General features: G+C 40.2%; 1 protein-coding gene across 5 annotated transcripts in view; it reads right to left on the bottom strand.

The window, feature by feature from the left end:
• CAMKMT (calmodulin-lysine N-methyltransferase) overlaps positions 1-12,442 on the bottom strand; it is a 408,716-nt gene that overhangs the window by 34,232 nt on the left and 362,042 nt on the right. For 3 of the 5 annotated variants that reach the window (XM_024118955.3, XM_024118956.3, XM_028496783.2), the window contains exon 7: positions 11,899-11,965. The exons of the other annotated variants lie outside the window; for them this stretch is intronic. In XM_024118955.3, the coding sequence (XP_023974723.1) occupies positions 11,899-11,965 (67 nt within the window). The remainder of the gene's footprint in view (positions 1-11,898; positions 11,966-12,442) is intronic. 5 annotated transcript variants of the gene reach the window in all.

Raw genomic sequence — 12,442 nt, 5'->3', positions numbered from 1 at the left:
TTCTCCATTCTATTTCCAAGATTTTGGATCATCTTTACTATCATTACTCTGAATTCTTTTTCAGGTAGACTGCCTATTTCCTCTTCATTTGTTTGGTCTGGTAGGTTTTTACCTTGCTCCTTCATCTGCTGTGTATTTCTCTGTCTCCTCATTTTGCTTAACTTACTGTTTTGGGGGGTCTCCTTTTCACAGCGTGCAGGTTCGTAGTTCCCGTTGTTTTTGGTGTCTGCCCCCAGTGGGTAAGGTTGGTTCAGTGGCTTGTGTAGACTTCCTGGTGGAGGGGACTGGTGCCTGTATTCTGGTGGGTGGTGCTGGATCTTGTCTTTCTGGTGGGCAGGACCACGTCTGGTGGTGTGTTTTGGGGTGTCTGTGAATTTATTATGATTTTAGGGAGCCTCTCTGCTAATGGGTGGGGTTGTGTTCCTGTCTTACTAGTTGTTTGGCATGGGGTGTCCAGCACTGAAGCTTGCTGGTCGTTGAGTGGAGCTGGGTCTTAGAGTTGAGACAGAGATCTCTGGGAGAGCTTTCACCAATTGATATTATGTGATTCCGGGAGGTCTCTGGTGGCCCAGTGTCCTGAACTCGGTTCTCCCACCTCAGAGGCTCAGGTCTGATACCCATCGAGAGCACCAAGACCCTGACAGCCACACGGAGGTTCCGAATTCAAAGTCCCCATCACCTTCCTAAACCCTCTCCAAGCAATTCTGGAGCTAAGAGACTGTGCCCTAGCATCACACAGCACGCATGCACACAGGCCAAAAAGATTTCTTAGATATGACACAAGATGCATGATCCATAAAAGGACACATTGGTAAATTGGACTTCATTAAAATTAAAAATTTCTGCACTTTGAAAGATGCTAGGAGGAGAATGCAAAGACAAGCCACAGGCTGGGAGAAAATATCATATATCTTTGCAAATCATATATCTGATAGAGAGCTTATATCCAGAACATATAAAGAACTCTGAGTATGTTAATAATAAGAAAATAAGAGACCCAATTTTTAAAAAAATGGGTAAGGCATTTGAATAGATTCATCACCAAAGAAGATACAAAAGTGGCAAATAAGCACGTGAAAAGGTATCCAACATCATTAGTCATTAGGGAAGTTCAAAATAAAACCCCAATGAGATACCTCTATACAACGGTTAGAAAGGCTATAATTTAAAAGACTGACCACATTGAGAGTTGAGGAGAATGTGGAGAAATGGAACTCTCCGATACCACTGAGGGGAATATAAAATACAACCGTTTTTGAAAGCAGTTTCGCAGCTTCCTTTAAAAGTTAAATATATGCCTCTATATGATCTGGCTGTTCCACTCCTAGGTATTTACCCTAGGGAAGTTAAAAGTATATACCCATGCAAAGCACATATCCATCTACACAAATGTTCATAACAGCTTTACTTGTAACAGCCCCAAACTGGCAACAACCCAAAGTTCATCAATGGGTGAAATGATAAAAAAATTGAGGTTTAGCCATACAATGGGAGACTACTCAGGAATAAAAAGGAAACAACTATTGATACATGCAATAACATAGGTGATGTTAAAATAATTTTACTGACTGAAGGAACACTGAAAAAAAAAGCACATACTGAATGATTTCATTTATTTAAAACTCTAGAAAATATAAACTAATATAGAGTAAGGGAAAGCAAATCAGTGGTTTCCTAGAAAGGGTGGAAACTTCAAGGGTCAGAAAGGAGGGACTACCCAGGGTCAAGAGGACACTTTGGGGCAGGGGGTGATAGACATGTTTAGCATTTCAATTATGGTGATGGTTGCTAGCGTGTACACAAATTTCAAAACTTATAAAATTATACATACAGTTTATTGGATACCAATTTCACCATAACCAAAAATTAAAAAGAAAATGCTTTCTGAAAGACAGCAGGGTATATACATACATATAACTAGGTCTCTTGCCCCATATGAGCTTTACAATCTAAGGCATAACATTCATATATAAAGACATGTAAAGGATGGTTTGACCAATCACCCAAATCATGTCAACGTCTTACTTGTAATTATATTGACACTAAAGTAAAATGTATGTGTCTCCATTTTATTTCATCATAATGTCAAAATCTTATTTCTGTTCGAAATGCATTACAAAGCAAAGTACCATTCTACAGATAGAAATAGAAAACCAATAATCATTGCAGGACTCCTCATGCTTTAAATATCTTAATAGCGATAGGCATGTCAAACCTGGTAAGTTTAACAGGTATAGTACAGTAGAAAGAATACTGGGCTTTGCAGCTAGAAAGGTCTGAGTTCAAATATCAGCTCCACCACTTACAAGCCAGTGAAGCTGAGAGATGCCCTCAAGTATAAAAAAGAGACGGTAATGGTTGCATTGCACAACGATAATGAACTGAATAAGACAGCGTATATAAAAGTGTATTATAAAAAAAAAAGTGTATTATAGGGGCTCAATAAATATTAGTTTCCCTTCCCTTACTCTTGCACTAACTTACGTCTTTTCATTCTGGCTTTGAGGTTGGAGTTTCAACCTGAAACGCAAAGCCAAGTCAATTTCTGATAGGACTCCTACCTTGTGATTTAAAATTCACACTGAAAAATATTTCTCAGCAGATGACCTTACTGAGAGCCTGGGATTATCTGATATCATCTTTTTCTTCCTCTTCATCTTTTCTCTCCTAAGTTGGGTCACTCGTCCTGTCAAAGAGAACCACCTCCCAACCTATGGGCGGGATAAAACCACTCCTTCCTCTTTCCTCTAGATCAGTGACTTTCAAATTTGAGCATGCATCAGAATCCTCGGAAAGTTTGTTAAAACACAGATTGCTGGGTTTTAATCCCAGAGTTTCTGATTCAGTATGTCCGGAGTGAGACAAACTGAGATGCCTGTGAATCTGCATTTCTAACAAATTTCCGAGTGATGCTGATGCTACTGGTGTGGAGGCCCTACTTTGAGAAGCACTGCTCTAGGTCCTTGCTCCATCAAATACTGGCCCCCATCATACTTATTTCTTCTTCCTCAGCTGTACTGGCATGCCTGCCAACATGCCCAACTCCTCCTGCAACTCTGCTTCCCTCTAGTCCACATCCTATTTCTCTCTTTCCCTTTGCCATCAACATCTTGCAGGAATAGCCTACTCTCGTTGCTTCACCTGTCCTGGCAATACGACCTTTCTCACAACAGTCACTAGAACTGCTCTGCAATTTGTTTGACCTCCAGCAATGTGCAGCAGCTGACACTGCTGATCACCCAATCCTGAACCTGCTTCCACTAAGAAGCAGTATTATACCACGCCACCCTGAACCAGCCTTCCTGTCTCCAGTCCTTTCTCAGTATCCCTTCCAGGCCCCGATTACGCTGCTCCTGAAACATAGTCATTTCCCAAAATGCTGTCCTTGGCCATCTTCTCTTCTGACTCTCTAGTTTCCAAAGTTCTGCTCTTATCTCTTGATTTTGATCTCCAAATCTTCTAGCACAACACTTTCCTGAGATTTGAACCTTTATTCTTCACCGCTTGCTAGTTACTGTCACAAAGCAAATACAGGTTTATGTTCTACACCACCTCAAAGGCAGCATGCCCCAAACTGCTGTCTCTTACTACTCTTCTGTATTCTTTATTTCCCACACACGGTCACTTCTCCAGAATGGGTCCCCTCTTTGTTCACCATTTTCCATTCTCATTCAGGCCTGGACTACCTCTTTCCCTTTCTCTGGAATCACTGAGAAGCCTTTAAAACAAACAAACAAACAAACAAACAGAAAACCCTTTTTATTGTAAAATAAGACACTGAAGGAGAAAACCAGGTGAAGTAAATATATGCCTTAACTAAGTATTATTTGGCAAATACCCTTGTTACCACCAGTCAGATCAAGAAATTGAACCTTGCCCGACACCTTAGAAGTCCCTTTACACGATCTGTCCATTCACCTCCCCCTCTGCCCCAATGCAATGACTTCCTAAATGGTCTGTGGCCTCTAGCCTCTCCCCATTCATCACACTAGATAACTAAATTTGCCTAGACACATCTTTCCTACTTCTATGCCTTTGATTGTGTCCTCCCTGCTTTTCATACCTAGAATGCCCTCTTCAGCTGCTTTTCTTCCCTTGCCTTTCATTTGCTAAACCAAAGCCCAACAGCCACCTCTTTCATAAAGCTTTCTCAGATCCCCCCACCTTGAATTGGCTGCTTGTCTCTTTCTACACATCATGAATCACACAATGAGAGCAGACTCTTCTTACATCGTGCTGGTGGGGCAAGTGTCTATCTCTTATCTGCCTGCATATCTTGAGCTTCCTAAGGCAGAAACCTCAACTTACTCATCTTTGTAACCCCTAAAGGGCCCATCACAGTGCCTTACATGTATCAGATGCTAAATTACATTTTATTACATTGAAATGAATAACACAAGTTGGACTAGTCATACTCATAGAATCAGAGATATTTGAAATGGAAAATATAATTAGTAAAAAAATTAATTAAGGCTTCCCTGGTGGCGCAGTGGTTGAGAGTCCGCCTGCCGATGCAGGGGACGCGGGTTCGTGCCCCGGTCCGGGAGGATCCCACGTGCCGCGGAGCGGCTGGGCCCGTGAACCATGGCCGCTGAGCCTGCGCGTCCGGAGCCTGTGCTCCGCAACGGGAGAGGCCACAACAGTGAGAGGCCCAAGTACCGCCCAAAAAAAAAAAAAAAAAAAAAAAAATTAATTAATTAGCGTCTTTCTTTCCAAGATCTCAAAACTGTTTACCAGTCCTCCTTAACCAGTGTAAAATACACTGGTCACCAACATAGGCGGTCTAAATGTTAGGCAAATCTGTCTTCCTTTTGGACTCTGAAATAAGTTTATTTCGGCTAAGTTACAAACAAAAACATAAAGCCAGAGGATGGGATCAGCTTTAAAGTCAGTTCAGAATCACAGAAATGATCACCTGGAGCAGAAGTTCTCAAACTTTAGTATCAGAATAATTTGTAGAGCTTATAGCTGAAATAAGAAAAACAATTTGATTATCTCCATACATGATGAAAAGACATCTGCTAAAGGTCCATATTTATTTATGGTAAATCTTTTAAAAACAGGAATCAATAAAAAAAAGTCCTTACCAAGATAGAAAATATCATTTCTATTTCAACTCAAAAGCTAATGCATACTTAATGGTGAAACACCAGAGGATTCCCAACAAAGCCAGACTCAAAGATACCTATTTAATATCATTCTGGGATTTTTTTTTATCCAATAAAATTATACAAGAGAAGAAAAAAGATACAAGAATCAGAAAGAAGTCAAAATTCCCATCATTTGCAGATGACGTGATTGTTTATTTGGAAAACTCAAGAGAATAAGTTGACAAGGTATTAGAAATAATAACTCATTGAGGTGACTAAACATTTGATATACAAAACCCTATACCTTTCTTTCTATACATACATACACATTATAACCAGTTATAAAATATAATGAAAGATCTCATTTATAAAAGAAACAAAAAAGGTAGTTTCTAAAAATAAACTTAACAAGAGAAATGAAGAAACATTTTAAATGCTAGTGAAACACCTAAAAAAGCTTAAAAAGAAAACTTCCTGTTCTTGAATAGAAGACTCAGAGGCATAAGCTGTCAAGTCTTAGTAAATTAATTCATATATATTTTTTCAGTCACAATGAAAATGTCACCATAATACAAATACCAACATGATTTTAGAATATTCTAGGAAGAAAGAATAATGGCAAGAGACTAGTCCTAACAGATATGATAATATATTACAAACTTTAGTAATTTACACAGTTTGATAAGGCCACATGAATAGACAAAGTCTACTTCTGAAAATCTGCTCTGTAGATACACTTACTTGCAAATGTACAGTTTATGTACAGATACATTTCACTGCGCACTGTTTATAATAGCCAAATACTGAAAATAAATCATGGCCATTATTATTTTTTTTTTTTTTTTATACACTTACTTGCAAATGTACAGTTTATGTACAGATACATTTCACTGCGCACTGTTTATAATAGCCAAATACTGAAAATAAATCATGGCCATTATTATTATTATTTTTTTTTTTTTTGCGGTACGCGGGCCTCTCACTGTTGTGGCCTCTCCCTTTGCGGAGCACAGGCTCCAGACGCGCAGGCTCAGCGGTCACGGCTCACGGGCCCAGCCGCTCTGCGGCATGTGGGATCTTCCCGGACCAGGGCACGAACCCACGTCCCCTGCATGGGCAGGCGGACTCTCAACCACTGCGCCACCAGGGAAGCCCCTATGTCCATTATTAAAGTAAAAAATAAATTATTTTTTAGTAATGGATTCTCATATGGCCATTCTCCAAAAAAAGTTTTAAAGATTTCCCTCTTGTCCATTTTAAAGTGAGGAACTCCTTTGAAAATTAAGACATTTTTATTTGATATGTACTGTGATATAAATTTCTATGAAGGAGGGATTTTTCTGTTAAAACTGGAAGGCATTTTCACAGAGGACGCAGTAGTCTGACATGCACACCTGGCTATCAATATAGAACGTGGCCAATTTTTGGTAGTGAGATTTTGACCTTGATAAAAAGTCAGGATCGGCATGTCCTAAGAGTGAACACAAATTGTTCTATAAGAAAAGGCCTTAATTTTTAATTTGCTGCAGTTTATTTAAGAGGGCCCCTAAAAATACCATGCCCCCCAAATTTTAAAATCTGGCTCATATAAACACAAAAAGGAGAACTCTAGCACAATATCTAAAACTTGGTAACATTCACCCTGTGGGAGCTGGTTTCTTCAGTGAAGAAACACTAAACACTAAATAGTAGGGATATGAGCCCTTCTATAAATGTGTCAAGCAAATAAAAAATGTTAGTAATAGAAAATACACTTAGGTATTTCATTTTCCCATATCCAAGATAGCAACAGAAGGAAACAGGACTGTGGCATCTCTAGAATTCTCAGCAGTTCTTGAGATTCTGTTACCATGACTCTAGCAAAACTCACTAACAGGTATATTTTGTCAGAAAATTTCTAGAGAGCCCTCAGCTTTCTTATCTCAGTTACCTTCTTCTAACCTTCCTCTTCAAGCTGACAAAGGACAGATAAGTGCCTACTCACAATGTCAGTGTCTACAGACACTGTATGTGCATGCCTGAGAAGAAGCCTATCCTGAAATGAAAGTCAGCTATCTGATATATAAACTGATGTCTGAATCTCTAGAGCTTGACTTTCTTCTATTAAAAACTGTTTGGTCCGGGCTTCCCTGGTGGCGCAGTGGTTTAGAGTCCGCCTGCCGATGCAGGGAATGCGGGTTCGTGCCCCGGTCCGGGAAGATCCCACATGCCACGGAGCGGCTGGGCCCGTGAGCCATGGCCGCTGAGCCTGCGCGTCCGGAGCCTGTGCTCCGCAACGGGAGAGGCCACAACAGTGAGAGGCCCGCGTACCGCAAAAAAAAAAAAAAAACTAATAAACTGGTCCCATAAGCCTTGTGGATTCATATCTTATCCTGTCTTTCATTTATCATGTCATTTATCATGTCTTTCAAAATGTGCTCCAAATACAAATCTTAAAACCTTTCCTATAACAGGGATAAAGTGTACTAATTGCTTCAGGGAATATAAAAACATACTAAGTAGAGTCCTTGCCTTTAAAAAAATTATGTCTCCCTTGCTAGAATGTGAACTCTAAGAAGGCATGGACTTTCTCAGTCTTGTTCATCACTACATCTCTAGCAACCCAAAACAGTACTTGGCAGACAGAAGGTGATTGAAATATTTACCAAGAAATGAATGAACCAATGAACATGAAAATAGACAACACACTTTGAATAATGAGAGAATACGCCACGTTTTCTGGGGGACTATTCTCGGGCCAACAGAAGTTAAAAGAAGGAAAAGATTAGCGCAAGCTGCCTCCTGAGAAGGCAGGAGGAAATGGTAATTAAGCCACCCTAGAAGAAAGGATTTAGGTGGATAAGGAAGAGGGAAACAAGACTGTCAAAGACCAGAGATGGGGAGGACCAAATGTGTTGGAGAAGAGTGAAGAGGCTTGGGTGACCCAAGGAGAGGGTGTATGTGGGGGAACAGTAGAAGCTACATTGAATGAAGAGAGTGAGGAAGGTGAGGGCAGACTGCAGAAGGCCTGAATAAGGAATTTTATCCCCCTTGGTTGGGATTTACATTCTTAAATCATTTTTCACATCCCCAATTTAATGTCTAAAGGAAAATAAGCCTCCAAGAAGACATAAATCTTAAAAAGCAGTAGGGCAATAGAGCCAATAGCCAATCCTGGGGGCCCACATAAAGGTAAAATTTGGGTTATAAAAACAGTCTTAAAAGTTATTATGAGTTCCACAGTTTATTAAAATTAATGGTTTATCAAAGAATAATAAAAAAAGTCACAGGTCTAAATTCACTAGAATTTTCACACAAAGATACCCTTTTCTTAAGTAGAAACTTACTTTTAATATCACAGCAGGGTATATTTAATCGATTTTTAAAAATATTCTAACTGTTAACTACTATTAACCAGAGAATGACGCCATTCACTAATTCTGGAATACCTAGAAATATGCAGACATCAAAAGCTCTGAATGGTTCTTTATTAGACAGTCACAGTTTTGAAGACAGCTTCAGATAAACCTAACAATTGAGAAGCTGTAAATATCCTTGTTCTTTCACCAAACTCTAGCTATATTTAGTAGCATGATTTTCTTTGTTCAAGAGTTATTTGCTATAACTTTGTATTTATGTTCTCGAAGGCAGCATACCTTGGGTATGTTAGTTAAGTTGATAGGTGGCTGCATGGATGGACCAACAAATGAACCACCAAATGACTGTATTTAGATCTGTAACAGGTCACGGCTATATCCTTCATATATGTGCATCCTAGATCTTTCTTAGCCAGGGCTAAAGCTTCCAGGCTTTTGCAAACACATCTTTCATATTAGCAACAATCACACTCAGATTAAAATGGAACAGAGGGAATAAGTGAGTTTGGAAGGAAAGAGCATTATTCCAGGCAAGGCTGCTGGTGATTATAAGAGCAGGAATGGATTTACTGTCAAGCTAATGAAGCCTAATCATTGGGGCCCCCTCCCTCTCACAGGCCCCTTCACAGTCCCACAAGCAGCCCCAGTGATGGGTTCACATGGTTGTAAGCTTCTGTAAAATCTGCGAAAGTAAAAGGTATAATCGAACTCATTCTCCTAAAGAGGGCCCTCAAAATAAGTTTCAGGCCACTCACCAACTGGGTCTGCCCTGAAGGAAGAGGCTGGTAGCAGGAGGAATGCTGCTCCCTGAGAACACTGGCAGAGCAGGGGGAACAGGAGCTTGGGATGCCAGTCAAATTTCTGGGGGCCTTCGCTCTTTTTTTAAAAAACAAACACCATTTCTGAGGTTCACAGTTCTCATACCACGATTTTCCTTTCTGCTTTTACATCTTTGCAAATGAAGTCACAGAAGACATTCAGCTGTTACAAACTTCATGTCAAGCTTTGAAGTGCTTTTTAATAGCAGAAATATTTGGCTCACGTGTGGGCTTTGTAGCTATGGTAAATACCTCTTAGTTATCTGTCGCTACTGTTATTCCACACCTCCAATTTGGAGGAGAAATTCTGCATATGCATTGAGGCACTAAAAAAGAATATTGAACTATATCTCAGCTCTTTTGTGAACGGTTTCCTTTTATTTCTTCTCACATGGAGCTAATGCTTTCATCATATTGTACTGGTTATGGGTGGGAAAGCAGTGGATAGAAGGGGAATGCTGATTATTACATCATTGGTTGGCAGTTTCCTCTTAGCTTCTTGAAGGTTAAGTGGTCAAGTAGCTCCTTAATACGAGATCAAGGCATTTCAAGGACTGACTCATCCACCTGTTTCCTGGCAACGTGCTTTCGTAGACTTTGGACGAAATGCTTACAGTGGTTAAAAAAGAAACTGACCACAATTAATATGAAATAAAGATGGAAAAAAACCCCCTCATCTTGGAAGTTTCTGTACGACTACTGACATACAGACTCTATGTCCAGGTACATCTCAGAACAATATATTAGAAATAGCATTTTTGAGAACAATAAATAGAAACAAAGGCATTTTGGATCTATCTTGTGTTGAACAATGACATTTTGCTTCTTTATATAACTTCATTATTTTATAAAAGGATGATAGAAAATACTATTGCGCTCCATAAGTTAAACACTTGACATTTTTATTCCTCAAAATGCAACATTTTAGAATTCTAGATATGTTTATTAATTAGTGATTATTAACACCCAGTAAACAACATTATGTCTTGTAAAAACACAATCTCTCTTCACAGCATGATGCTGAAATCTATTATTCCCTGATTCCATATGCTGAAATACACTCCAATGGTCACAAATGACCTTAAGCATTAAATAAATGTAAATGAGGACAACATAGAAAATGTGTTTTTGATTGATAACTAAAAGACCAGTTTGAAAATCACATCCAAAAATGAAGTCTTCCACAGAAGGGTATGGCAGTGTGCACTGTGGAATAAAAGCTGTCCTAAGAATGAAGAATACCCAGGTAGAAGATTGCTCTTTCTCTGGACCTACTGGAGGTTTTCTGCGAAACAGAACTGGTTTATTCGTTTATTTGACAAACACAGAGCATACTGCCCCCTGTGCCATCAGCCTACTGTGAACATTCTAATGCAGGATTCAAAAATTCATACACGGACACATTACATTCACCAGTTAATATAAGAAAAAAATAGTTATCGCTACTCCATACCCTCATCCCAGTATGTTTTCCACTTTAGTTTTTTTTTTTTTTTTTTTGCTGTACACGGGCCTCTCACCGCTGTGGCCTCTCCCGTTGCGGAGCACAGACTCCGGACGCGCAGGCTCAGCGGCCACGGCTCATGGGCCCAGCCGCTCCGCAGCATGTGGGATCTTCCCGGACCGGGGTACGAACCCCTATCCCCTGCACTGGCAGGCGGATTCTCAACCACTGTGCCACCAGGGAAGCCCTCCACTTTAGTTTTTAAGCATTGTTACTATTCATCCACCTTTGTTCCCCTGCAAGCTGAGCAGTTTGGGGTGGGAAAGCATCCTCAAACAGAGAGAAACTCAAAATGTCAAAGGATGACAGATTAACAGTTATTAAAGAATTAATTAAAACTTAGATTGTTCTTCCAATAATGTCTGTGGTTAAACACATAAAGGAAAAATACACAGATACAGATATTTCTTGTGAAAACTACTAAATGATTACTTATTCCTCTAGGTCCATACCAACGGGGCAAAATTAAAATGTAGCATCACAGGAAACACCATTGTTTTGGTTGAGGGTAAGCGATTCTCCTACTTTGGATAAGAAGGAACAGAATCTAAAAGGGAATGAATACCTAGACTATTTTAAAACCATGAAACAGAACAGGGTTTCTCAATCTTGGTTCCATTGACATTTTGAGCCAGAGAGTTCTTTGCTGGGGGGAGGGGTGTGGGGGTGTCTTGCGCAGGCCTAGTGGCATCCCTGGCCTCTTATCCACTAGACGCCAGTAGCAACCACCTTGCCCCAGTTATAACAATAGAAAAGTCCCCTGGGGCAAAATTGCTCCCCTCCACCAGGTTGAGAACCAGTGAAATAGAGCCATTCACAAGAAGGTCCCAGGCTGGGCTTCTCCCAACCTCACACTGTACCCTCTCAATCCTTAAGTCATTTCCAACCCAGTGTTTAACATAGTTATGTTCAGTTTTTCTCATCTATTAATTGTAGTGAATGAAAACGCCTGCCTGCTTCATTACAGGTTCTTGTAAGCATTAAATAAGATACTTTTAAAGTGCTTAAAACAGTGCCTGACCCACAGTAAGTGTTTAATAAATACTAGCTGTTGTTAGTTTTAATAATCATCCATAGTACTGAGAAAAGCAGTTTCAACCAGAGTGTTTTAATGCAAAAAGCTATCTTACCAGCTTGATATGTTCCCAGTCTTAAACACACCGGCCGTCTGATTCCTTGTGATGATGTCTCTCACATCTATAGGCCACAGTTAAGAAAGCTTCTGCAGTGATTGTCAACTGACTCCCTGCCAGAAAGAGGCCCACAAACACTACGATATTCTTATCGTACGCGGGATCAGCATGGTGAGAAGAGCTGTGGCGTGTGAGGCAGGAGGAGAAGGGTGTAGCTGTGGCTCTGCCACCAAATGTTGAATTACTTGTCACAGGCAAGCTCTTTTAATTCCCTGGACTGTAGTTTTATCACCTGTGAAATATACATTCAGGGAGCACATTGGCAAGGCCCAGGGTGATAAGCACTTGTCAGGGAAGATGACTGTACCATAGATGCCAGGCCCCACTTGCTTAAAAGAGCTAGAAGCCCCAAGGTGAGCCTCTTTCCGTCAGTGGAGAGGGCAATGGCAGTCTTCTGAGACTCTCCAAGTTGAAGTATTTTCAATCTCCTAAATGCCAGTGGGGAGAGTAGCAGGGAAAGACTTGGGGGAAGTGAGAAGAG

This window comes from Physeter macrocephalus, chromosome 12 (genome assembly GCF_002837175.3).
Source record: "Physeter macrocephalus isolate SW-GA chromosome 12, ASM283717v5, whole genome shotgun sequence".
NCBI classification, from domain to species: Eukaryota; Metazoa; Chordata; class Mammalia; order Artiodactyla; family Physeteridae; genus Physeter; species Physeter macrocephalus.
Note: the sequence above shows the minus strand (reverse complement) of the source record. Positions and strands in the feature narration are given on the sequence as shown.